The sequence below is a fragment of the Podarcis liolepis genome (genome assembly GCF_965112155.1).
Source record: "Podarcis liolepis genome assembly, chromosome: 17".
Classification (NCBI taxonomy): domain Eukaryota; kingdom Metazoa; phylum Chordata; class Lepidosauria; order Squamata; family Lacertidae; genus Podarcis; species Podarcis liolepis.
In genome coordinates, this window is record NC_139571.1 from 32352736 (window position 1) to 32380423 (window position 27688).

The 27688-nt window shown below is 44.5% G+C and overlaps 2 protein-coding genes across 3 annotated transcripts in view; one reads left to right on the top strand and one right to left on the bottom strand.

Moving 5' to 3' along the window:
- Positions 1-27688, bottom strand: part of LOC310696250 (uncharacterized protein) — a 960839-nt gene that overhangs the window by 897211 nt on the left and 35940 nt on the right. The gene's annotated exons all lie outside the window — the stretch shown is intronic.
- Positions 9685-26904, top strand: ENAM (enamelin). 2 transcript variants are annotated; one of them, XM_083481387.1, is made up of 10 exons: positions 9685-9890; positions 13998-14356; positions 14713-14851; positions 14951-14995; positions 16515-16556; positions 17069-17410; positions 18666-18707; positions 20527-20577; positions 21129-21170; positions 21527-26904. In XM_083481387.1, the coding sequence occupies exons 3-10, from the start codon at positions 14798-14800 to the stop codon at positions 24239-24241; spliced, it is 3333 nt and encodes a 1110-aa protein (XP_083337513.1). In that variant the 5' UTR covers positions 9685-9890; positions 13998-14356; positions 14713-14797; the 3' UTR covers positions 24242-26904. The 2 variants fall into 2 exon arrangements, with proteins under 2 accessions (XP_083337513.1, XP_083337514.1); XM_083481388.1 differs by having other exon boundaries at positions 13998-14086; positions 14781-14851.

Below are 27688 nucleotides of genomic sequence, written 5' to 3' on the forward strand. Positions count from 1 at the left end.
AACTCCCTTCGCATCCCTCTTTACTTAGCATATAGATTTGCAACTGGAGAAGCCAGGTGTAGCTCAAGGGCTTCCAGCTGCTTTCCTAGCACAGACCTTGAACTGCCAAATTGTCATAATCTAGGCTAGGGACATGTGATGCTGGATCAGAGCAGGGTCCACGCATTCTCTGTTCCAAAGCGGCCAGCCCAAATTCCTCTGGGAAACGTCCATGCAATTCCAACACACTTTGTGAAAGATTTTTGGTGGTCAATCCAATACCTTTTGCTGCCAGAGGCCATCCTGCTACTGCCACCCTCAGGCCCAGGTCAAGGTACAAAACTATTCAAGGGGGACTAAGGCGTTTTAAGAACTGTGACAACATATTCCACAAGCACCACCCTCTTCTTCTTCTGACAGACTATTTGCTGCCCTTTCATGACACCTCAAACCAGTTACCTGTCTTTACCTAGACCTGGTTTTATTTCTTTGGCTGGAAGGAAGGAAGGAAGGAAGGAAGGAAGGAAGGAAGGAAGGAAGGAAGGAAGAACTTGCTCTCCCACTGCCAGTTGCGCCAGCCTTCATAGACATTGTTTACTGGAGGGGTTTTCCAGTGATAAAATAAATTACTGTATTTTGACCTGCTGACCAAATGAAGAGTCTGACAGAGAGTCTGGGTTGAACTAGAGCCTCTTTATAGAAGATTAAAACCCAGAGAAACCCTGCAGAGGGCAACACTATTGCATACCCTCCAACATTTCTCTGATGAAAATAGGGATGTCCCATTCCACAGCAACAACAACAACAACAACAATTTTATTATTTATACCTGCTCATCTGACTGGGTTGCCCCAGACACTCTAGGTAGCTTCCAACATATATAAAAACATAATAAAATATTAAACATTAAAAACCTCCCTATTCAGGGCTGCCTTCAGATGTCTTCTAAAGGTTGCACTGTTACTTATCTCCTTGACTTGGGGGTCGCATAACATAACTCCATATCTCCCGACATTTCTCCCATGAAAATAGGGGTGTCCTAAAGATCATATCAGAAACCAGGACAGCTGGAAAATAGGAGCCCGTGGAGGGTCTGCTATTGGTGCAGGAGCAAACCTGAACCCAACTGCAGCCTCTAGAGTGCAGGCGCTGGAAGCATGGCTGTCCAGCCTACATTCTACTTCCAGACTATACCCTGAATGTGTGTAGGAAGGCCTATACTGCTCCACCAGCAAGGCTCCATAGCTTCAGGCTGATGAAGCAGTTTAGTGTCAGAAGCAGCCCATATCCCACCTCAAAGCCCAGACAGGAAACCTCAAGGGCAACCCATCACCCTGAAAGGTGCCTAAAGGGGGTCACCAGGCTGAAACACAGCTGCTCCCCTTCCCCCACCTGAACTCCCACAAAAGGGGGCAAATCTCTATTTAGTCCCCTTTCCTCCATAGCTCACCCATTGGGCTAGTGAGATGGTTATATCCTTGCAACACTGGTCTGTCTTCAACCACCATAGCTGAAGATGAGCCTGGCCATCAAGGGTCAACTGAGAAAACTGCTCCATCAACAAACTGGCACTCCCCAGAATCAGAAGTGCCAGAGAAAATCATTTGAACAGTGCACCACCTGTGCCAGACCTGATCACCTCTGGACCACCCACTCCAAAAAATGTACCAAACATGTACCAAGCAGCCAATTGTAAAAGCTATGTCAACAAAACAAGAGCCATCCATCAAGGCCCAACAAATAAAAATCCCAGGGCTGACAGGCAAAAGGCAGATTTAATGTCGCATTTGCCCATCAAGGACCCACTAACACAGTTCTGAACCATACAGATCAAAGGAGGTATAGGAAACTGTGCACAACTGATCTGGGATGTGATGATTGAGTGATGGGACAAGTGGTGAATAAGCTTAAACTCACTTGGGGCTTTCTAGGGCACTATAACTAGAGGCAACACCCTAAGAGAGGGCATTGGAGGGACAGAAAAGAGGCCTAAAACCTTGCCTTTGTTAAATTCCTTATATATCTTCTGCCAGGCTAGAGACTCCAGATTCCTTGCAAAAGAGGGCCCTCATAAGGGATGTGAAAACTAAAAAGAATACCTCCCTGAGGTTTAGCTCAGTATTCTCCCTAAGGGGATAGTCCTTCAGAATTTGGCACATGGCATCCACCCTAGTTGGACATGGCCTTTTTTGAGATGCACTGTCCTCCCTCAGATCCTGGATTTTTGCCCTGGGAATCCCTGTAGCTGTACTTTAAGAATTGACACATTCAAATTATGAGAGGTCCCACAGATGGAGCAGTCATGTTGACATTTGTAGGGATTCGGTGTGCAAGGGCCACAGGAGCTGTACTCCCACAAATACACCCCACTGGCTGGTACTGAGGTGGACCAGGTGGTGGACTGGACCTTTGCCATATACAGAGGCCTCATAATCCAAACTGTGTTGGCAGCCATCACAGAGGCAGTGTCGTTTATTATTACAGCTGAGCGATGTGTTGGCAAATATGGATTCTTACCATTCTTAGAAAGTTTTGAACCGGACCTTTGAGACAGCGTGAAGACTTTTTGCAAAAAATAAAATAAATGAACCGCATACACATTTAAGTTTTTGAATATGTAAGGCCCCAGAGGCAAAATGAGGCCATATTCTAGAGCTGCTTGGCAGGAGCCTTTGCCTGGAAAGATGTGTGGAGAATAATTAGTTTAGTACTCAGAACTCCAGAAGAAATCTGTGCCTCCACAGCTATCTTGGGAGCGTTGCAAAATGCTGTTGCCATGAGCAACGAATCCTGTCCTTGTGACCATGAGCCCAGTCTCAGAATGATGTGGATGTCACGAACACCCCCTCCTTCCCTGAATTCCCTGCACATGGAAAAGTCTTTGTAAAGAAGGGGAAGGGTCATGTCTTGTGCTTGGTGGACTGGCAACCTGATCATGAGGAGCAGAGAGTCGACCTCTTATTTAGCACCAGGACCCTGCGCTGCAATGCAGCAATCGCCTCTTTCTCTTGCCTGATTCTGTGTGTCTTCAAAGCACACATTACTTGTGTTGACACAAAAGGGGGCTTCTTCACTGGTGGCATCAGTGCTTTGGAATGCACTCCCTGATGAAATATGAGAGGTCCAATCTGTATTGGCATTGCACTGTTTACACAGGCATTCCCATGATCTTTAGATCCAAATCTCCTGTTTGTATTGATGTGTTGTTCTAACATATATTTTAATCATGGGTGTTTATATTTTAATGTTTTTATAACTGGTTTTAATAATTTGCAAACCGTTTAGAAGCCTATTTTGGCATGAAATGGTGTATAAAGTTGTTGTTGTTAAACATGAGTGAATGGCTTATTTTGTGCTGTGCTTTGAAGGCACTCTAAGGCAGTTAGACAAATTCTTCTTCCTCTGTGAGTCTGCAAATCTCATCACTCAGTGAGATTCTGACCTCATTCTTTCTTGAATCCCCCAAAGATACCAAGATCTCTTAAAGATATCCAGGGATGGGGGGACGGGACAGGGCAAACACAAGTAATGGCCGGGCCGCCTGTATTTTGGATCTGTATATCCAACACTGTAAGTCCTAGACAAATACACACTACTGTGAATTCACAGAGCTCTGTTAACAACTGAGACTTGGTGCTTGGATAGACATTGGCCCATGTGCACTGAACAGCACAACACACTAAAATTTACAGTTAGGAGGCATATTATGAGCTGTAGAGCACAGAGAAATATGGAAATATTTGTTCAAGGTGTTTGGAAGGTTTTGATGAAACCCATTACAGTTTTATGAATGTAACTTGAAAATATATTCCCAGAGGGTGAAAATAGGGCAGCACCAAATAGAAAAGAGAAGGAAGGAAGGAAGGAAGGAAGGAAGGAAGGAAGGAAGGAAGGAAGGAAGGAAGAAAGAAAGAAAGAAAGAAAGAAAGAAAGAAAGAAAGAAAGAAAGAAAGAAAGAAAGAAAGAAAGAAAGAAAGAAAAGTCAAAGTCAACAATTTGTATTCTTGTTTTGCTAAGGAAGATTTCCACTGAAACAGGCTGTGCAATTAACTACTCATATGATCACATTTCTCCGAGCAGTGAGATGTTCCAGAGGTGCTGTTATATGTTGTTTTCACAAATGCATGCATCTTTATGCAGACTTTCCCCTAATCTACACCTTTGTGTTAATATTTTTTTGCTGGAGAACTGCACCGCAAAATTCAGAGAGGTGCAGAGTTTGAGGGATAATTGTGATTAGGTTTTTGGAAGTGTGAAATTGGTAATTTCACATTTAAATGTGAACCAAATTTCTCTTCCCCCCCCCCCCAGCTTGAAGCTTACTCAATATTCCCCCTCATCTTCATATTGAAAGGAAACATCAGTAGCAATAAGCAAGTGGCCTTTCAGGTAAGCTTGTCCACCATTGCTGATCTTCATACCAAGAAATACTGACTGGATAGCTAGGCAGGAGTCAGCAAACTTTTTCAGCAGGGGGCTGGTCCACTGTCCCTCAGACCTTGTGGGGGGCCAGACTATATTGGGGGGAGAATGAACGAATTCCTATGCCCCACAAATAACCCAGAGATGCACATGTTACTCATGTAAAAACACGCTGATTCCCCTCCAATCTGTGGACCGGATTTAGAAGGCGATTGGGCCAGATCCGGCCCCCAGACCTTACTTTGCCTACCCATGGGTTAGCAAAACAACAACAACAAACTTATGGTTACGTGAAACATACTCAGTAGACACACAAGACGTAACTGGCTACACTTTTGAATAAAGTATACTATTCATTGTATCAAATTGTAGATTTCAGCAGAGGTTACATAAAGCTCAACAAAAAAGCAGAAGACTCAGTAGATTAGTTCATTCTCTAGTCAGTTCATGTATGAAACTTCCGTTGAAATCTACAATTTGATACAATGAATAGCATACTTTATTTATTCAAAAGTACAGCCGGTTACGTCTTGTGTGTTTATTACCCATGGGTTAGAGCATGGTGCTGATAACGCCAAGGTTGCAGGTTCGATCCCTGTGTGGGACAGCTGTATATTCCTGCCTTGCAAGGGGTTGGACTAGATGATCCTCAAGGTCCCTTCCAACGCTTCGATTCTATAAATCCCCTTCCAATTCAAGGAATCACCAAAATGCAATCTAAAAGTCCCTGGACCAGTCAGCTGAATATTTATGCACTGATTTCTATTACCCTTTCTGGTTCCCCTCTCCCCCCCCCCCAAAAAAATCTTGTGATCAGAATTTGCTGTGAATTGTGTTTTCTTTTCTTTCATAAAATACTAACCCACTCCATAAATGCCAGACAGCACATGACGGTGATTGTCCAGACCAGTCCTCGAAATCCTCGAAATGCAATTCAGCTATACTTCTTTTCTTTAAAAATGCCTGATGTTTGGCAGTAAATATATGTTGTGAGAACAGAAACAAAGTAAGCCTAGGAGAAATTTTCAGACAGTGGTGAAGCAGTGCCAGACCTCTGGAGCCTAAAAGGAATAATCAGGAAATGTGACGTCTACCCTGGTTCTGCTGATGGTTTCTGTATTCTCCTTTCATCTTTCATTACAGTTCAGCACCTTTCTACTTTCATTTGCTCTTAGATGGGTAATTTCATACCAGGGAAAACAAGCTGAAGGGAGGGAGCGTTTTTTGCCAGGAAAGGTGTGCAATGTAAAGAGTTCTCAATGCGCTCAAGGGCTGTTTATAACAAGGAGAGGGTTTGTTGTTTTTACACATGTAAAAACAGGGCAGAATGATACACTAGAATCATGGCAGATGCTGCCATGGCAGACAGTGCAATCATAATTTTACATTTCTGTCACTTTTTCCAAAAGATCAGCATAAGAAGGCTCCGTATGCTGGGTGCAGTGTTGCTGGGTGCAGTGGATGGGTAAGAGTTCTTAACTAAGTTGTTGTTGTTGTTGTTTAGTTGTTTAGTCGTGTCCGACTCTTTGTGACCCCATGGACCAGAGCACGCCAGGCACTCCTGTCTTCCACTGCCTCCCGCAGTTTGGTCAGACTCATGCTGGTAGCTTCGAGAACACTATCCAACCATCTCGTCCTCTGTCATCCCCTTCTCCTTGTGCCCTCCATCTTTCCCAACATCAGGGTCTTTTCCAGGGAGTTTTCTCTTCTCATGAGGTGGCCAAAGTATTGGAGCCTCAGCTTCAAGATCTGTCCTTCCAGTGAGCACTCAGGGCTGATTTCCTTCAGAATGGATAGGTTTGATCTTCTTGCAGTCCATGGGACTCTCAAGAGTCTCCTCCAGCACCATAATTCAAAAGCACCAATTCTTCGGCGATCAGCCTTCTTTATGGTCCAGCTCTCACTTCCCTACATCACTACTGGGAAAACCATAGCTTTAACTATACGGACCTTTGAGAAAGAGTTAACTAAGTTACCTTTGAGAAAGAGCTGGTGGGGGGGGGGGGAGAGATTTGCGCACATAAAATCACCTCAAAATGGTCATTTGCAAATTTTGATGACAAATGTTTGCATTGTAGTCTCTGATTATTTGCTGGGTGCTTCTGTTCGACACCCAGGGCAGATCCACACTATGCGTTTAAAGCACATTCAGTGCAGATTTAAAGCAAATGATTGCAAAGGTTGCAGGTTCAATCCCCGTATGGGACAGCTGCATATTCCTGCCTTGCAGGGGGTTGGACTAGATGATTCTCAGGGTGCCTTCTAACTCTACAATTATATGATTTTCTCCCCCCCCCACACACACACACTCAAAGAATCCTGGGAGCTGTAGTTGCCCTCTCATAGAGCTACAGCTCCCAACACTGCTGAAAAAACTACAGTTCCCAGAATTCGTTGGGGCAGCCATGTGCTTTAAATGGGCATTACGTCTGCTTTAAATGTATAGAGTAGATCCACCCATAGTCATACTCAGTGGCGTAGCGTGGGTTGTCAGCACCCGGGGCAAGGCAAGTAATTTGCGCCCCCTAACCCGTGGATTTGCGCCCCCTAACCCCCAGATGTTGCGCCCAGTGCGGCCGGCCCCCCCTGCACCCCCCACGCTACGCCACTGGTCATACTAGTATTTGTTATTGACAGCTGGTTGTTTTTTTATAGTATTGGAAAACTAACATCAAGTGTAATAATGGTATCTGGCAACCCCCAGAGGCATATGTTAGTCTGTTGAAGCAAAGGCAAGAAAGATTCATGCCTCAGCAAACCAAACACTGTATTTTTCCGTGTATAACATGCCCCCGTGTATAAGACGGCCCCTGTTTTTGGGGACTCAAAATTAAGAAAATGGGGGGAGAGATTGCATCCGTGTATAAGATGACCCCCAATTTTAAACGTATCTTTAAAAGTAAAACCTAGTCTTATACACGGAAAAATACGGTAGTTTCTTATGGAATGCACCTTTATAGATCAGATGGCTGTAGTTTGCAAAAATGCCATAGTAAATCTCAGTGCTTTAAGGTGCCACACGATACATTAGTTTATTATATCTGACAGTACTGAGCACTGCTGGAATGCAATAGTGTACAGCATGCGACAGAATATTGTCAGGGGCATGCACACAGCACATAGGGTATGGCTGCACATCACCATCGGAACCAGAAATCTTAGGGTATAACCCATTATACCCGGGAATAAATCTATTTGACCTCATTGAGGATTACTTCTGTGTAGGTTTTGCATTGTGTTTGATTACAGGTTTAAGCTGATGAATCAATTAAGTCTGCATGAAGTCTTGCATGTGAGACAAAACCAACAGTTCTACAAAGAAAAGCATTTCTTTGTTTTTAAGGCGATGCGCACCAGTTCGCAGCATGCATCTTCTTAGAAGAGCAATTGCTTCCAGGTTGAAATATAAGAGGGCATTAACTCTTGCAGGATAACACTGGTTGCAGGGCCAGCCCACTCATGAGGCAAGATGAGGTGACTGCCTCAGATGGCAGTAGGAGCACCAGGTCCTGGGGACACCAGCTCCCCTTTGTCCCCCCTATATTTTCGGGGTAGGGGCCAGGGGGGCTCCCAATGCCCAAAAAGCGTAGAGGCATAGCCACAGCCAACCATGACAGGGCTCCAGCGGCCAGCTTCTTCTCCTCCTGCAGCAGAGGGAAAAGAGAATTGACACCAGGAGGAGGGTCACTGGCCATTGAAGCCACGCAGCCACCACATTTGGCTCCCCCGTCCAGCTCCCCCCAATGTCCTGGCATCACACACAAAACACTGGGACATTGGGACATCACACGTGTGACACTGAAACCCCCCCCCCCAATCGCCCTGGCACCTCTGGATGACAGGATCCACAGGGACAGCAGATTCCCATGTAGATCTTCATTCCCCGCTTGCTCCTGATCTAGATCTTCACTCACTCCTTCCCTGACGAGAGAGGAGGGGTGCCATTTTGTGCTTCGCCTCAGGTGCCAAAACGTCTTGCACCGGCCCTGACTGGCTGTGCCTGCAGTTTTTGAAAGCGTGAGCTTTAAAAATAATTGCATTAAAAAAACAACAACCTGCTGACCAATTCATCAGAGGTATGTTTTTAGCAGATTAAAGTGTTTTTAATCCAATGAACTAATCAATTAAATACCATAGGGCTGAACGCATTATTTACACATTGTGAACAGGACTATTCCAAAGAGTACATTCAGCATCCATCTGTAATTGCATACAGCACTGGTGACAATCACTTGTTTTTCATTCAGGAAAAACAAACCATGAACCTGGGTTTGAACATGGTTTGTTTCCCAGCAGTGTGGCAGCAGCAGGAGTGGGGGAAGAAGATAGTGCCCACAATTTCAGCAGCTTATGCCACTATGCTAAAGATTTTCATTTAAACCATAGTTTACTATATGGTTTAAAGTGATGCACGAATAAGGCCATTGGGCTGCATATGCTTATATGGATGGATGCACATATAGCAGTGCATATTATTTACTATGCCTTACTAGCTTGATACGTAAATTATTTGATTTCTGTAAAACAGTGCTTTCTCAAAGCTTCTTTTTTTCCAATGCAATTCATGAACCCTCTTTCGATGCAAGTTTAGCTATTATTTGAATATGGTCATGTAGTTTCTTGAAGTTGCTGTTCCAAGGCTACACTTCTATATCCATTCACCTGGGAGTAGGGATGGAGGAGAAATTCAATTTTGTTTGCATTGTACCTAATTTGCATTTCTCAAGGCAACACATGAACCAAAATGCACCCGTCCCCCAGATTTTAGCCATCCTATGAAATTTGTACTTCTGTGAAGTTTGCAATGCAGTTCTCTGGTCAAGTAATGTGTACACACCAAAATGTACACACGAGGATAATGTGTGCATAAAATACGTATATTAGAAAAAACACACACACAAATGCATTATACAAGGGGAAATTGCTTGCAAAAATATGCACTTTAACAAACCCGCATACAAAACTGTTTATTAGGAGAAATTCACACTAAAATGCTGACATTTTTTCATAACGATCTGAAAAATAAAACCTCACAAAGTACTGCAGAAATATGAAGAACTCAGTTTAAGATTAGGAAAATGAGAAAATGAGAGAAAGCAGAAAGGGCAGCTTTGTCCATCCCTATCCAGGAATAAGCTCAACTGAACCCAAAGAGACTTACTGCTGAGAAGACATGTATAGGATTGCACTGTAAGCTTTTCCTCCCCACGACTTGTTATTAAACATAATAAGAGACTTTGAGATTTGGCAGCTCCTGTAATAACATATGCAAGACCTTACATACAGTATCAACTGCCTGGCTGTAGCCTAGAGTGACGTCAAATGTCTCACGAGCACTGATTGGCTCCAACCTTGCAAAAACAACATTTAAATGTTGCCCTGCAGATGATTTTAGAATGGAGAGCAAATTGCTTCGATTTTCAGTCTTAAGTTGTTTTCCCCCCTCATCCCATCTCAGGATACCAAGAATGCTTCCCCACATTTAAGAGGTAATTCTATTTCATATGACTCCCCTTCATTTTGATTTTTGAAATTTGCGTTTTACTTTGCTAAAGAGCATAATGGTTGATTAACTGAAAAAGGAACAACAAGCAATCAGTGACCGCGTTATGTATTAATTGATGTGTCATTTTTTTCATTACTTTGCAAATACTGTGCAGCAAAATAGATATTGCTTTAGATTTAAAATCATAATAATAACAACAGCACAGTCCAATCAGAGTTATGTGACAAGTCCCACTGATTCCGACGGGAGAGATTTAAACATTCATCCATGGGACCTACTAATTTAGGAATAAATCCAATTGAACTCAGTGGGGCATACTTCTGTGTAGACAGGTATAGGTTTGCACTGTAAATCGATGTTTAAAAAGGCAGTGGGGACCCAATCCAACATGCAATTGGGGCTATCTAAAAGCGAAAATTCTTAGGTATGGCTTTTGCCATGCTTCCTTTGCTGTATCAACTTTGCAAATGTCAGTAATTTGCCTTTTTTATTTAAACTGTTTGAAAACAAGGATGGTTGGTGATGTGATGTAATGTTTCTTGGGATTTTGTTGTAATGTATATTGCCTGATCTTCCCAATGTCTATTGTGTATGATACAAAATATTTAGATTTTTTTCACTGTGTTTTGAGATTTGCAACCCAATTCTGTTTTAAATTATTAATAAAGCTTGTTACTTCTATCTCTATGGTACGGTGGTACCTCGGGTTACAAACACCTTGAGTTACAAAAAAACTTCAGGTTACAGATTCCGCTAACCCAGAAGTAGTACCTTGGGTTAAGAACTTTACCTCAGGGTGAGAACAGAAATCGGCCGCCACCAGCCGCCAGCAGGAGGCCCCATTAGCTAAAGTGGTACCTCAGGTTAAGAACGGTTTCAGGTTAAGAACAGACCTCTGGAACGAATTAAGTTCGTAACCAGAGGTACCACTGTAATGTGTTCATTTTTGAATCTAAAAGATGGAGTTGTCCACAGTAGCAGATCTGATGTGGAACTTCTGCTGGGGGTAAATGTGCATAAATGTCCCTAGGGGCATGTGTTAATCTCTTCTGCGTGATCTGTAGATTTTGCAATGTTCTACTTATGCAAGATCTCTTAGGCTCACAGACTAGAGAGGCTAAACTTCTACTCCAGCTGTGGACTTACTTTCTCAGTGGGGCAGGGTGTGGGGTGTGAACAGTGCCGGATTTACGTATAAGCTAAACAAGCTATAGTTTAGGGCCCCCCCCCAAATATACTTCTTCTTAATTGTATCTCACAATGAATATACTTCTTCTTAATTGTATTTCAGTTCAACAATTACTTTGATAAAATACATATTTTGTTATGTGCAAATGGCTTTAGGTACCTATTACAGTGGTACCTTTCTTTACAACCATAATCCGTTCCAGAGGTCCGGTTGTAAACTGAAACAGGTTGCAACCCAAGGAGTGCTTTCACCAATTGCCCCCCCCTCCAGAAAAGGGTGGGGGGTTGTAATTTAAAAAATGGGTTGTAATCCCAAAAAAGGGACACACACTTCCGGTTTGACGTGGTTGTAATCCAAAACGGTTGCAAACCAAGGTACCACTGCAGGTCCATAAATTACCATATAGCATATATGCAACACAAAAAAACAGTGACAATTTGTTGTTGACAAAGGACAGCTGGACATATAAAAGGCCCCATTACCTTCAGCAGCTTAGGGCCTCATCAAACCTAAATCTGACCCTGGGTGTGAAATAGCAGAGGCATCATATCTTCCTCTGCCTTTTCTGGGAATATATTTATCAGACACTGTATAGTCTTATATACCTACTACATCCAGGTAACAAGTGCATTTACCTGAATGGAATCAAACCAATGAAAATACATGGGTCAGATGACACATACTCAAACCCATGTCGTCAATAGACTCAGAGTGCCCAGAGTGGCTGGGGCAACCCAGTCAGATGGATGGGGTACAAATAATAACCATTATTTAAAGGAGGCAACCATCAATTGGCTGTAAATGCCATTTCAGAAAGGGTAAAAAGACAATAAATTAAACAAGTTATGGAATTATGAACTGGGTGTCAGCCACTGAAGGTGCCTGGGTGAGAGAGTTTCAGTTGGTCCTCCAGATGTCAACTCCAAGGCAAGAGAAGTGTGTGGTGACAGACTGGCCGCTGTGGAGATTGAGCTTTCTGGCAGTCCACTTTATGGAATGGGGGGGGGGGGGGACTTGGGCCACCACCCTCAACCCTGCTTCCTATTGAAGTCATGGCTCACTTCTGTAATTACTGAGGTTTTTTTATTATCTGTATTGTTGCTTTATACTATTATGCTGCACGTTTTTAAACAGTATACCACCTTGGGGACAGAAAGGAAATTCGTAAATTATTGTATAACTAGTAAATGAACAACCATGGCTGAAATGGGTTATTATGCTACACATATATAATAGCAGCGCTGTCTCTGAGTTCAGAGCAGCTTAAAATTGTATGGGGCAACTCCAGCCAGAGTCTTAATAGCACAAGGATGGAAGAACGAAGAAAGCCTGACAAAAGATCAGTGGCAAGGGAAATTGATGGACTATGCGGAGTTGGCGAAATTGACGTACAAACTGTGTGACAAGGACAACTGTGACTTTAAAGAAGAATGGGAACCTTTTACCAAGTACTTAAAAAAACAACAAAATGAACTGGACTCCTTGGCAGGTTTTGAATGAACATATACAAATTTATTGTTGCTAATATAATAGATGGATAACTGAAGGATCTTTACATTTTTGCAACGTGCAGAGAATAATATGTATTAAAAAATCAGAGAGAGAAGCTGAGGGAAGTCGTGGGGGGGAGGGGGGAGGGTATGTGGGGGAGGGAGGGGAAAATGGGGGAAAATATAATGAAGATGATTTGTTGGAATAATTTGTTATGTGAAAACAGTTAAATTAAAAAAAAAAAAAACTGTGTGGGGCAACTCAGCCCGCACTCTAGAATGTGTGCACGCATGCACACACATGCATGAGAGAGAGAGAATGTCTTATATGTGGGACATACAATAAAGTTAATTCAGGAGGGATTCCACACACATGGGGAAGGAGACAGAACTTCCTACACTCTGCCAGGTATAGGACAGTCAGTTGGGAAAGAGTTGGGTGTCTTCTTTTCCCCCTTCCTTCCCAGTATAACTTTCTTGATCCCCACCCTCCTGTTGCTTTCAGCAGGAGGAAAATACCCATGCCAGCTGCAAGCCAGAGGAGTAATGGTGATGGAACTTTCTGCTACCCCAATGAGGCACTTTCCACTAATGGGGAGGGAAATTCACAAGATCAAGCAGCCCCACAGCAGACAGGCTGGAAAGATACAGCTGCTCCCTAAAGCATCATTTAGCAGAACATAGGGTGGTGCAGTGGTGGTGGCGCTGTGGGTTAAACCACAGAGCCTAGGACTTGCCTATCAGAAGGTCGGTGGTTCGAGTCCCCATGACAGGGTGAGCTCCCGTTGCTCGGTCCCTGCTCCTGCCAACCTAGCAGTTCGAAAGCATGTCAAAGTGCAAGTAGATAAATAGCCTAAGTGCAAGTAGATAAATTACCTTCTGGCGGGAAGGTAAACGGCGTTTCCTTGCGCTGCACTGGTTTCACCGGAAGTGGCTTAGTCATGCTGGCCACATGACCCGGAAGCTGTACGCCGGCTCCCTCAGCCAATAAAGTGAGATGAGCGCCGCAACCCCAGAGTCAGTCATGACTGAACCTAATGGTCAGGGGTCCCTTTACCTTTTTATTGCAGTGGTGGGGGAACAGCTGGCCCTGCAGATGTTGTTGCAGCCCCAGCTTGCATGGCCAATTACATGCTGCAGAGGAAATTTGGAACACACAACTCTTGGGGTCTCGCAGGTGGCTCTAACGAGCGATTTTTGGGGGCCGTGCTCTCGTGAGAGCCAAAACGAGACATCCCAGGATCCAGTCAGAGGCTGGGATGGCTTCTGTAATTCTGAGATGCCCCCTTGAGGTATATGTAATAATTAGGGGTGACAAGAGTTGGAGTCCATCCTCACCTCGAGGTTCACAGCTTCCCCACCCCTATGCTTGGCAATTATAAAAAAAATAACTGTCCTGCTTTTCTCTCAGGTGTCGTTTGTGGGGTGTCTTCTTACGCAGTGCAGTTCTGAGGCTCCATGGTAAAGGAGACGACGCTTTCAAGACATAGTCAACATCAGGTATGCCTGGATCTGTTTGCTGAGGTATACCAAAATCTGTTCCTGCTTCACTTCCAACTATTCTACGTATCTTAGAACTAGGCTATGTCAGTCTTCCATAAACAGGTGTCTCTCCATCTGCCTTTTAGGTAGGTTTGTATTAACATGCAGGCCACACAAATGTCTCCTCCACCCCTAGTCATGTAACCAGAATGAAGACTAGGCTGCTGATTTGCAGTAAAGAACGCCTGAAGATGCCCACTCTTAAAATTATTGCATGATATAATCAAGGTGGGACGCAGGTGGCGCTGTGGGTTAAACCACAGAGCTCGGGCTTGCCGATCAGAAGGCTGGCAGTTCGAATCCCTGCGACGGGGTGAGCTCCCGTTGCTCGGTCCCTGCTCCTGCCAACCTAGCAGTTCGAAAGCACGTCAAAGTGCAAGTAGATAAATAGGTACCACTCCGGTGGGAAGGTAAACGGCGTTTCCATGCGCTGCTCTGGTTCGCCATAAGCAACTTAGTCATGCTGGCCACAAGCTGTACGCCGGCTCCCTCGGCCAATAAAGCAAGATGAGCATCACAACCCCAGAGTTGGTCACGACTGGACCTAATGGTCAGGGGTCCCTTTACCTTTACCTATAATCAAGGCAGTGTGCTAAAATGAATGGCCCAATATATGTGATGGACTGTTGATTGTGTGTATGGTTTTTTATAGGCCGGAAAAGGTGAAGGATGAAGCTAACCTTCCTGTATCTTTGCCTCATGGGCACAGCTTTTGGCATGTCGGTGAGCATTTCAGACCCAGCCAATTTGCTAGGCCTCTCCCCTTTTTAATTTTCCTCTGTGTGATCACTCAGCACCACTTTTTCTTTCTTTCTACTGTAGCTGCGCAAACCCCGTAAGGCGGGATTTGGAAGTAAGAGTGAAGAAGTAAGTAAATTCCCTTCCATTTTTCTCATTCAACCAGATTTATCCAGCTCTGTATTTCCAGGGGCTACTCTGTCCCCCAATAATCCAAGTCCCTTGCAGGTGGTTTAGTCTGTTTCAGCTAGTAAACACTGCTTCATCGTAATGGAGCACCCTGACTCAGAGATGGCCAAAGCCAGAGGTGAATAAAGGGGAAGGACCATAGCGGCAGAGAAAGTCTGAGATTCACTCATAGGCATATCCAGGGCTGAATCTACACAGATATTAGAAAATACGCTGCTTTTTAAAAAAACGTAAAATATATATGGAATTTGCCATTAGCTCACCAGCGCCACCTAAGGTAACATTTGTATAATGCACTTAAAACATTATATTTCCAGCTGTATAGCTGAGTCCTAAGTATGGCTAGGAAAAGCCCCTGCCTGAAATTCTGGAGAGTCCAACTCACCTCTGTTCCGAAGCATTGTACAGTGGTACCTCAGGTTAAGTACTTAATTCGTTCCAGAGGTCCGTACTTAACCTGAAACTGTTCTTAACCTGAAGCACCACTTTAGCTAATGGGGCCTCCCGCTGCCGCCGGGCCACCGGAACACGATTTCTGTTCTCACCCTGAAGCAAAGTTCTTAACCTGAAGCACTATTTCTGGGTTAGCGGAGTCTGTAACCTGAAGCGTATGTAACCTGAAGCGTATGTAACCCGAGGTACCACTGTATATACACCCCAATCCCAAAGAGAAGCAACAGTCTCACACACTCTCTTATGCAAACATTTTCCCCTGATGAAATCAACATCTGGCAGCATTAGAGTGGCCAAGTGAAAAACAGAACAGGGCATGACTCTTGCACCTTTATTTGTTGTGTAGAAGACTGAAACTCAGCTGGTGTAGCTTGTCAGGTGGTGGGGGGGGGGGTTGAGCCCTGCCTTCCTTTACCCCTGTCCACCCTAGGCAGAATTCTTCCATGCCTGGCTTCAAATTTGCCCATTTCAAGTTTGTCTGTGTACAGCTGTAGTTCTCAGCTTATTGTCTAGGGCTGGGTCAGCAAACTTTTTCAGCAGGGGGCCAGTCCACTGTCCCTCAGACTTTGTGGGGGCCGAACTATATTTTTTGGGGGGAGGGGGATGAACGAATTCCTATGCCCCACAAATAACCAAGAGATGCATTTTAAATAAAACACATTCTACTCATGTAAAAACATGCTGATTCCTGGACCATCCGCGGGCCGGATTTAGAAGGCGATTGGGCCGGATCTGACCCCCGGGCCTTAGTTTGCCTACCCATGGTCTAGGCAGCTCTGAAAACAAGTGAGGTTCGGCAGGCTTAGAAAATAATTTATCACTTCCAGCATTTTGAAATGACTAACAGGATGCAGGCCAGGGATAATTTACCCTCTCTCAGTGCTAGTGAAGCCAATGGGACTAGAATCAAGTTGATTCAATTGAAAACCGGTTCTGTTTAAATACTGTTGTTCACAGAGAGCCAGATTCAAATGAAACAGAGTCTGACAGGTATATTTCTTGACAGATGATGCAGTTTGGTCCATTTGGCTACATGAATTCCCCACAAGTAAGTTCACTCTTTTCTTGGTTCTTGAAAAATACACTTTCTATACTTCAGAGAATAGCTCAGTCAGTAGACCATGAGGCTCTTAACCTTAGGGTTATGGGTTCAAGCCCAACATTGGGCAAAAGATTTCTTCATTGCAGAGAGTTGGACTAGATGATGCCTTTCAACTCTGTTATTCTGTGATTTTATTACATGTTTTTATTATTATTTCTTTATTATTTGTACCGCACCCATCTGACTGGGTTGCCCCAGCCACTCTGGGCAGCTACCAACATATATTTAAAAACATGTATATCCTGCCTTGACACTAAGGATCTCCTTCATGGCTTTCCTTCAATTTATGCTCACAACAACCCTGTGAGGTAGGGTTGAGGGAGACCCAAGGCCATCCAGCGAACTTCATGACAGAGAAGGTATCTGAACCAGGGTTTCACTGGTCTTAGACCAAAACTCCAATCAGAAATGCTATCTCACCATGTGCTGCTTTTATTTCTCTTTTAATCACATTTCAGCTGGCTCATTTGGCAGCTTCTTTATATGGCTACCGCTCGGGTTTCCCGCAGATGTTCCCCCAGCAGTCTATATTGCCCCAGCAGAGATTTCTCCTCTGGCCGCAGCAGACACCAGTGCATCAAGTCGCCAGGCTGCCTCCACGCAAACCTCACCAAACTCCAGTGGCCAGGCAGCCGAACATCAGGCCAAGGCCGCAGTTAAAACCACAACATCCGAGGCGTCCGCAGCCACAACCACGATTACAGCCGCCACCAAAGCAGCCTCAAAATACCTACCCTTCTCAGACTCACCAACAAGTGCTGGTTCATCAACCCCAAAGAGGGAAGCAGCAACAGCCTCAGGTAAACAAGCAAGTTTGATCTGGGGGGGAAACTGCTCCAATGTCCCCGGCATTTCACCGTCTGCCAGTGTAAGGGATCAGCAGGGATGGCCCTATCATTAGCCAGAATGAAGGATCTGCTTCAGGCAGCAGATGTTGTAGGGCAGCAGTGGAAGCCACACACACACCTACTTCCCTCTGTTGGAGGACAGAGCTGTGAGTTCCACACAACCTTTCCTGAAACTCCTAATATAATTGGTTTTGCTCAGGTGGGTGGCGGATCATGCTGTCCCATTGAAGTAAGAGCCGGCTGCCAGTCCAGTCAGCTTCTGTACATGGACCAGGGATGAGAGGAGGTGCCATATTGACCTTTGCCTCAGGCAACAATATGTCTTGGGTCAATCCTTGCCTTCAACCCTTATTCCCATCGCTGCATTTGCAGAAGCTGCAAATTTTCTACTTATCACAAAATGCTAGGGTGACCCCTTGGCCTACTTTACAGGGGGAGGGGAATCCTATATTTGAAGGCATTCTCTATTTGAAGGACTGCTCTGCCCGTATATGGCTTAAAAATAAAGAACCCCAAGATGGGAGAGCTGTGGCCTTGAAATTAGTATTTGGATGGCAGACTGAGCTGGCACCAATGACACTTGGTCACAGTCTTCTCGCTATGGGGAGATTCACTTTCTTTCTATGCAAATTACAAAAATTATGTCTAAATTTTGCCCTCTTTTGCCCATGCATAAGTGGCCACCCTAAAGACACAGGAAAAAGACACAGGTGGCGACCCTAGTTTTCATTTTTAGGCTATGATTATAGGGCATACGCATCAGAAAAGAGGGGTATAAGGGGAAGAAAAATGAGAGCATGTGACGTATTGCACATGTGCCAGCACTGAACTGTACACACCATACATTTAAAGCACATTTCCCCCCACAAAGCATCCCAGAAACTGTAGTTTGTTAAGGGTGCAGTGTGGGGGTAAACTACAGTTCTCATGTTTCTTTCTGGAAGGGCGCATGTCTTAAATGTATGCTGTGAACACAACCTTAGTTTTGGACATTTTCCACGTTAAAGGGGGGGATGTGTTATGTGGTGTCAGGCAAACCAACAGAACAGAAGCTACTCTCAGTGGTCATTCTAGGCAAAACAATGACAGCTGGAAATGTAGGTGGAATCACACTATTCTTTTTTATTGTAATCATTACATAGTGACTTTTTTTTTTGCAGGGAGTGTTAGATTTTGTCATAATGACACCTTCTCTTTCCCTCTCCAGGCATTCCCACCACAGCAACAATATCCTTGGCCTTACCCTCAGGTGAACGGATGTTCCTTGTTTAACACACGCAGAGAAATTTTAAGGGCTACAGTTGTGGGGTATTTTTTTGTTTTTGATTAAAAAGGACTTCTGATTAATTGGCCAGCAGATCTCTCCTTAAAATAAAAATACTTCTAAGTTAAATTCTTCTAAATTCACAGGTGGAAGATGCTTTCTCAGGGCAGCCAAAGCTTCCTCCTCTCAAACATGGGAGGAAGTGCTCAGAAATTCATTTTGGCATTAAGCAGTATACAGTGGTGCCCCGCAAGACGAATGCCTCGCAAGACGAAAAACCCGCTAGACGAAAGGGTTTTCCGTTTTTCGATGCGCTTCGCAAGACGAATTTCCCTATGGGCTTGCTTCACAAGACGAAAACGTCTTGCGAGTCTTGCGATTTTTTTCGCTCCCCCCCCCTTTTCTAAGCCACTAATAGCCTTTTAGCCGCTAAGCCGCTAAGCCTTTAATAGCCGCTAAACCGCTAATAGCGCTAATCCGCTAAGCCGCGAATAGGGTTGCTTCGCAAGACGAAAATACCGCTAGACGAAGAGACTCGCGGAACGGATTATTTTCATCTTGCGAGGCACCACTGTATTGATGGATTCATTAATATCATTAACGGCCAGTAATCATACTTTTGAAAATGATCCCCACTGTGACATGTATGTACCTTATCTGAAAGAATGCCTACCCCCTCAGCAGTGTCATTGAGTCAATACTGTATGCAGATTGAGCTGATCACTGAAAACTCACATAGTTAATCTACTAAGATTTCTTCAACGGATTTGTTGCCAGCACCACGACAGCACTGGTCCAATGCACGCTTCCTCACAGATCTTTGTGATTTTTGTTTACATAGGAAGACAAGCGAACCACCCATAAATCAGAAACCACGCCTGTGTTTGGGTGATTTTTGGGAGATTCCATGTAAAAATTATGCAGTTCCATTATGATCCATGTTTTTGTACCATGAAAACACTGGGAAACACCAGATCTATAGTTCTTATGGTAGAGTCAACAGGTGCCAAAATGATCTGCCATGTGATTAGGGGTGGAAGGAAGAATCCCTGAAAAACTTAAGCAGAATCAGGGGGCTGCATTTTTTTTTGGATCGTTGTGACTCCTAGATCTCTCCCCATTCTCTCTTATCTTCTTGTTCACTCTGATGCTGTTCAGATGCTCTGATCTCTGAAAAGCGGAAGTGGGAATTGGTGCTGATCTGCTGGGAGCCTGAAGGGCCCTGCCCTGCTTCTCTCCACCTGACTTGGGGTGGGGCCCGACAGGCTCCAGAAAGGAGTGCTGCTGCTGCTGCTCAGCAGAGAGGGCCCCGCTTTTGTTTTGTTTGTTTTTTTTAAAATGCTTTTATTTTTTATGTATGTCATTTTAAATTGTGATTGATATTAATGCGCCAGAAGCGGTTTAGTTGTGCTGGCCACATGACCCGGAAAGCTGTCTGTGGACAAATGCCAGCTCCCTCAGCCTGAAAGCGAGATGAGCACCGCAACCCCACACTCGCCTTTGAGTGGACTTAACCCTCCAGGGGTCCCTTTACCTTTTTAACCTTTTTACCTAGATTTTATGATTTATGTGGAAATTGTTTTCCATTTGGTTGTGTACTTTTTGATGTGTTTTATTTATAGTGTATGACTTTTGTTATGTTGGTAATTACGTAAATCTTGTCATGTTGTGAGCCGCATTGAGCACTGTTTTAACTGTGGAAAGGCAGCTTACAAATAAAAGAATGGATGATGGATGGAATTGCTGCCCCTTCCTCATTAAACTACAATTATGCTAACGTGGCTGTTTTTCTTCTGCATTGTAGATGTTTGGTCATGGAGGCTTCCAACAGCAACCATTTGGTCCATATCAGGGAGTAAGATATTCCATTTAAAGGCTTCAGGGGTAGTGGGGACAATTTTGGGGACCACTTAGCTCTATCCCATAGCTAAAGTGGCTTGTTTAATCAGGAATGATTGATTGACAATGCCTTTGTCTGAATTAGTATCTCCATGGGCTGCTAGGGATTGTGTTTTATTCTTAAGATTATGGTTGTTTTAATTGTGTTGTTGTGGTTCTGATAAAGTTATAAAAATAAATAAACAAGCCCTGTGAAACTAGTATAGATCCATACAGTGAATCCAAAATGCTGTTGATTCTTCCATTAGAAATATAAAGAAATGAATTCAGTAGAACAAAGGGGGAAGAAGTTAAGCACTTTTTGTAGTGTGGTGGGTGGGTTTGAATCTGTCCCTCATTATTCATCAGATAGCTCATGTCTGAGAAGCGAGGGAGAACCTTCCAAATTTCAACACATCATGTGTGCTTAGACACTGGTCTTTATGTTTTAGAATAGCTAAGCAATCTAATTTCTATGCCCTCCCCCGCAAAGTCTATCCAAACTTACTCGGTTTTCTTTTTCTCCAGCGTATGCCATTTGGACAGCCACCTGCCAGCAATGAAGAAGGGGTAAATACAATTTGATATAATTGGGATGGTGTGAGCTAAACTATATATGAAGCTGCAGGAAAGAGGACTTCTGAGGCATCCTTCCACATTCTCCTGCTATAATGTTCACTTGGGAGCCCTCCCTCCCCTTGACCTTCAGGAAGGTCAGGATGCACAGACCACATGGCTTTAATGTTTCCTGATTCTAGTGCTCAGGACTGCTGAGTGATGAATGCAGCTCTGAGGTCAAGGGCTTCAACCCACAGTTAAAATAACTTTTATAATTCTATTAACAATAACATTTCATTCACAATTGCTAGTAATTTTATTGTATTGGGTGGTATCAAACTATTTTACTCTCTTAATTATATTTGTAGACCCCCTATTATGGATATGGCTACCTTGGGATGGGAGGCAGACCTCCGTATTCTGAAGAAATGCTTGAGCAAGACTTTGAAGAGGCAAAAGAAAAAGAAACCCCAACACCTGATCCTGCAACCAACTCGACGGTCTTGGAAACAAATTCAACCATCTCTAATCAACCAAGCCAGGCAGCGAATGGCACTTCTTCTGGGCTCAGTTCAGCAGGCAATGGGGCTAATTCACCAGGCCTTGAGAGGAACTTGCTCAGTGGAAACGGGATCCCAACACCGTCACCTACGACTCATGTGTCGGCAAGGAACGGAGCAACATGGAATGGCATTGATCCCTCAAGTCAAAGGCCTCCATCTCCAGATGTCAATGCCATTCAAAGCTTTCCTTCAGGGGGCCAACAACAACCCCCAGGGTATGGTGCACATGTCTATAAGCCCCAACCAGATATGGGAGATACAAGGCACAATGCTTTGATTTCTAGAGGAAACCCCTCTACCCAAACTGAAAACCCAACAAATTCCTTGACTTATGGAGAGTACTCTAACCACAGAGGCAATCTCCAGAATACAAACAGCAACCCTCCCTCAGTAAACAATAGACCTAACTTATATGAGCAACAAGGGCAACCCCATTATCTTGAGAGGAACCCATCAGGTCAAAGAGAAAGAGTGCCTTTTCCTAGTTCTGATCCACAAGGCCAGTGGAATAAAGTTCCAGTCTACAGGGATAATGGTCTAAATCATTCCCCATCTGAAGGCCGTTCCCTGGATCCGCAGTTTAATACAGAAGGACGAGTTGAGGATGTCTATAATGAAAGAGAATACACTGAACGGCATCAGCCTTCTGGAATGCATCGAACAAGCGCATTTTCCCATCAGGAAGCATTCTCAGCCACAAGCAGAACTCCATTTGAAACAGAAGCCCGGCGGTATGAGTGGAAGGAGAAGCCCTTTATTCATCCAGATCGCGAAAGAGAACAATTTCAATCTTCACAAAACCGGAGGTGGAACAACCAAGAAGATCCACAGGTCTTCCGAGATGCTCCTCCCAGGTATAACTCGATGTATTCATCTAGTTCTTTTCAACGAACGGGACATGCTGCTTACTCTGAAAGGGATCTCAATGGCCAACAAACCCATTCCTTTTATCCCAGAGGATGGGAGGATAGAGAACATTCACCCACAATGAGCCCAGCAAACCAAAGAGAAAGTCCACCATATTCTCCAGATTTGCCTTCAGATCAGATGCAAAGAAACACCTATCACAGAAACGTTCTGCAGGAGCGTGAACCCTATCCCAGGCAAAAGCCATGGACCCAAGAAAAACAGGTGCTTGACCTTGACAGAGAGTACAGAAACCCTCCATACAATCCAACTCAACACCATGCATATCCAAAATATTCTATGGAGAATCCAGCCAACCAAAGAAGTAATTTGCCATATGAGGAAATTAACCGGTGGACTCCAGAAGAACATTCTCCAGTTCGTGGTGCAGAAAGATTGAGACAAACAGAAAACACCCCATATCGCGTGAACAATGCATTCGGACCCAGAGAAAGGAATCTGGAGAACCAAGCACCACATTCTCCATTACAAAGCGGCACTCTCCTCCAAAGCAGACCACAGTATCCCGAAAGAGATGTTTGGGTCCCCCAAATGGTGGGCCCATCTGCTCCGAAAGAAACTTCGCCCTACTTTAATACCTACCCCACAGACTTCAGGAAAAACCCAGCGCATCCTGAAGACCCAGAGGGAGCCATGCATGGGAGAGCACCAATCTCCAGTATTGATATTGCAGAAAGAAGACATCATTCTGACACACTGAGATACCCAGGTGATTACCCAAGAGAACCCAGAACTGCCACTTCACACACAACTGACAGCCACCTGTGTTGTGCAGGTGACTCCCCAGTGCCAAGAGAGAACTTACTGGCACCACTGCAAAGTGCTCCTCGTTTCCAGTTTGCTTCATGGGTGCAAAAAGGAAGCTCAACATATCCAGAGAGCAACCATGCAAAGCATGCCAGGCATGCTCCCTACCCAGCCGGCATTCAGTCTAATCATAGGGATATTTCTCTAAAGACTGGGAAAACAAAATCACAGAGAGAAAACTTGGATGCATTTGGAGAGGAAATAGCAGGCCTACAGACTGGTCCACCGTGCTCCAAATCACACCTAAGAAAACAGAATGAACCTGAAGCCAACTATGAAACTGGTCTACCTGCACCTAGGAACACACCTTGTTATGGAAGCAGCATCCGAGGTGATGGACACAATGTCCTTGCTTGGATCGTGGGGGAAAATCAGTCCAAAAGAGAATCTGAAAGGGCAGCTTCTATGAAGTTTGTTCCTGAAAATGTACCACCGCCACCTGAAGGGATCAGAAGTGCAGCTCATGATGGTGAAGATGTTAGGAAAGGAGAACGCACAGCACTTGGGTTCAAGAGGACTCCATGCTTTGGAAGCTGGTTAAAGCAGTATTTATCCAGCACGGGAGCTCCATCTGGTGATCAGCAGCACGATCAGTTTTATCCAGATAATCCATTGCCCACTAGGAAGCCAAATATCATGGTGCCACCTGTACCACAGCCAATCTCTAGTACTGATCCATCTCATGATATAGAAGAAGCACCATTGAAATTCGGATCCCCGGGAGAAGAATTGGCCGAGCAAGCAAAGGAAAGGACACCGGACTGTTTACTGTTCCCAAACAAATGAAATGCTAAAGAACCTCCTTTTTTTCAAGTTTGGAAAACAGCATCTCTAAAAAACGACAACGGCATGCTCATTCAGAGCACAGATGCAGGAAAATGAAACGTACTTAATTGCATAATTACAAAGAGGGGGAAATAACAGCTGAATTGTGTAGATAGTTTGTGCATGTGCATAATGTAGGTCATTTGGTATTTGGTTTATCAAACCTCGGCTGGCATTTCACCCTTCAACATTCTAACCTTCAACCTTTCTTCTGGTTTTCTGTAAGACTCAACCAAAATGGGCTCGCAAAATTCTCTAAAATCTAAGCTTACCAGATTTCCCCCCCCCCCCCCAATAATTCCAGGAACACTTTTCAACTTCCCCATTCCAGGGATGGATTTTGTCAGGGGACTGATTTGTAAATCAAAGGACTGTCCCCGGGAAACGGGGATGTCTGGTAACCTTACCAAAACCTGTTTGCAGAGGATGGTGAAATTCTTATTAATATATTTCGATTTATTATCTGCCTTCAGGTCCCAGGGTGGGTTACAATAATTTAAAATTCAATATTAAAAACAATTTAAAACAAATTACGGCCATGGGGATAGGTGAGGGTGGGGAAGTTATTTCCCTAAATATTCTCTTGGAAGCATGCAGAATTCAAATGGAGAGAGAGAGAGAGAGAGAGAGAGAGAGAGAGAGATGGACTATGTAGTTCTGGCAAGCTTCTCCCCTTCAGACCTTCCCTCAACATGTTAGTAGTGTGGGACTGGTCTGAGATGTCACAATATGCCCATGTTGAGTGTGTGCAATCCTGCTGGCTCTCTGAATAGGGCCTTATGTATATGCACTAAGCCTTTTCCTTCCCTGCTGGTTTCACTTTGCACAATGCTTTTCAAAACGGCAACACCATCAACATTATGTAAACATCGGCATGGCTTTTCCTTACTGGGGCACAAATTACTTGTTTGAAACAAATGTAATCTTCCCCTTCTTTTCTGAACATTTACTTGACATTAAAGTGCATTTATTATGGACACTTTTCCTCCCTTCATGTCTGTGTGGCACATTTTCCTGGTTCCATTTTGCTCCGTCTCTCATTGCAGAAGATGCCAATTAAACTGTCACAAGTTTAAAGAAGTTCAGAATTCAAAACTGGCAGGGTTTAATGGTGCTCTTAAAATAGCATAATTAACCAGCTTCCAAGGAAAACAGCAGTCTCTGTTGCTTCACCAGTGATATGATGTAATATAGTCCCGGAGACAGCAAAGTGGTTTAGTACTACCTTAAAGCCAATTAAATGTAAGAGGTGCTGATTTAATCCAACAATAGAAGTACCAGGATGTCAGGTTACATGGGGATAATGGTCCTCTCTGTCCTTCAGAAGGCAATTAAAATGTTATTTAAGCACACGGGACACTAAATGCACAGGAACACAGGAAACTGCCTAATACATAGTCAGGGAGCTGGCCCATCTTCCTTGCTATTGTCTGCTACAGTGACTGGTAGCATCTCTCCAGAGTCCTGGGCAGGTGTATTTCTCATCTGTATCTGCAGATGTTGGGGACTGAACCTGGGATATTGGACACACCAAGTGTGTGCTTTGCCCCCGAGCTATGTGTACACAAACAGGGTGGGCTGCAGTCTTGCACACGGTAACAACAATCCACACACAGAGCTGATTTCAATGGACTTAGTTAAACCTAAAGGTGGACAGGTCTAGCCTATTCTTCGTCGGATGTCTTGCATCAAGGCATTGTCCTTTTGATACATGTTGTCATGAACACACCTGCCGCAAGTAGAGAAACACAGCATGTGTTAATAAGCAGTCAGATAGCTGGGAGCAGCCCCCCTCCCCCTTTCTCTGACACAGAATGGAATGTTGATAAGGAGTTAGCAGAGAGTGGGAGGGTGAGAAGTCAGCTCACTCAAGAAGCACTAGCAGACTTGCAAAGCAGAAGAAATAGCATTTCTTCGCCGGAAGAGGAGGCAATTAATCATCTGAGCCCAAAGATTTGACATATAGGAAAGGTTGCAAACCTATGGGACATATGGGACAGGAAGCAAACCTAGAAACGTAAGTGTCATAGGTTCAGGATATTCTGCAGAACCAGGAGGCATTCTTCAGAAGGGTCAACTGATTCATATGCCGCGGACGTTTGGTTAGACATCCGAGGCTAATTGTTTGCATTGCAATAAATCTTCAAGCTAATTATGACTTGTGTGCTGTGTTATCAAGATGGCAGCCTGGGCTCCTGACACATGTCCCCAAATGGATGTTTGGACTAAAGGTGGGTTTTGTGTCTGAAAACTGGGTGGCTGCTGCCTGCTTCTATGCGTGTCTCAATGGGTTTAATGAGACTTATGCCCAGGGGTGCCAACTTGAATCAAATATGGGGGGGGGAGTAAGCCCTGCCCTGCATAATTGATCACATGGGGTGATGCACTTGAATGACCATTTGAATGACAACGTGCATCAACTTTCTGCAATCCTTTGTGTGGCAGGGGGCCAATTTGTAGTACTTGGACACACACACTCCAGGGTAATGAAGATGTTGGTTGATGAAGTGAAAAAGAGGGTCAGGCTTCTGTAGCTTTAATCGTTGAGTGAATGAGATGATTTCAGCAGCTGTAGCTTGCATGAAAAGCTGCACCTGCTCAAGTTCCATCTACTACACAACTGTGAAAGTGGCCAGTGCCGTTTTCCCTTTTGCAACTCATTAAATGCCAAGGTTCCAGCCACCTCTAGCTCAAGGAAGGCCTGTGGGCTGGATGCAACCCTTGACATCTCTCCATCTGACTCTTGGGAAGAAGCAGGAGCTTAGGGGCAGACCATCCGCTTTGCATGCAGGAGGTCAATCCCTGACATTTCCAGTATGGACGATGTAATGGTTTTAGGGGTTGCTCATGCGTAAGTTGCTGCCACTCCTGGCTAGGTTACCTGGTTAACCTTTTCTGACTGAACAGCCTCTAGCATCGTGACTGTCTCAGTCGCTGGCAGAATCCGTCAGTGGGCGTTTCTTAAACCTTTTCCAGCATAAACGTTGTTTGACGCCTAGTCTCCGCCTAGTCTCCCTGCGCGGAAGTCTTCTGTGCAGGGAGGGTGTGGGCAGTGGAGTACCCGTATCCTCTCCGCTGGTCTCCGGCGAAGAGTCTTGGAGCTTCCTCTCCGATTCCCCCATCTGCCCCCCTACTCCACTGGTGTTACGCTGATTTCCTTCCCCAGCAGATGGGCTGCCTCTCTCCCTACTGGGACCCTATCCTGCATCCCTTTGGAGCCTTCCCTCCGCCTCTAGCTCCGATGGCAGTTCCCTGACAGATGACACTGGGCTGGATGGCCAAATTGTGAAATTGAGGATGGAAAGAGGTGTGTGCAGACAACTCTGACTTATGCCTTTCTAGAATGGAAGTCTACAAAAGTATGAGTCACATCCATTGCTCCACCTACTTTTATCTCTTGCCCCCCCC

Bases quoted from the DNA above. Each gene is read 5' to 3' on its own strand.
- ENAM (XM_083481387.1), top strand. From the start codon at position 14,798: ATGAAGCTAACCTTCCTGTATCTTTGCCTCATGGGCACAGCTTTTGGC. The intron at 18,708-20,526 runs GTGAACGGATGT...TCTGCATTGTAG, and splicing joins ATCCTTGGCCTTACCCTCAG to ATGTTTGGTCATGGAGGCTT. The intron at 21,171-21,526 runs GTAAATACAATT...TTATATTTGTAG, and splicing joins CTGCCAGCAATGAAGAAGGG to ACCCCCTATTATGGATATGG.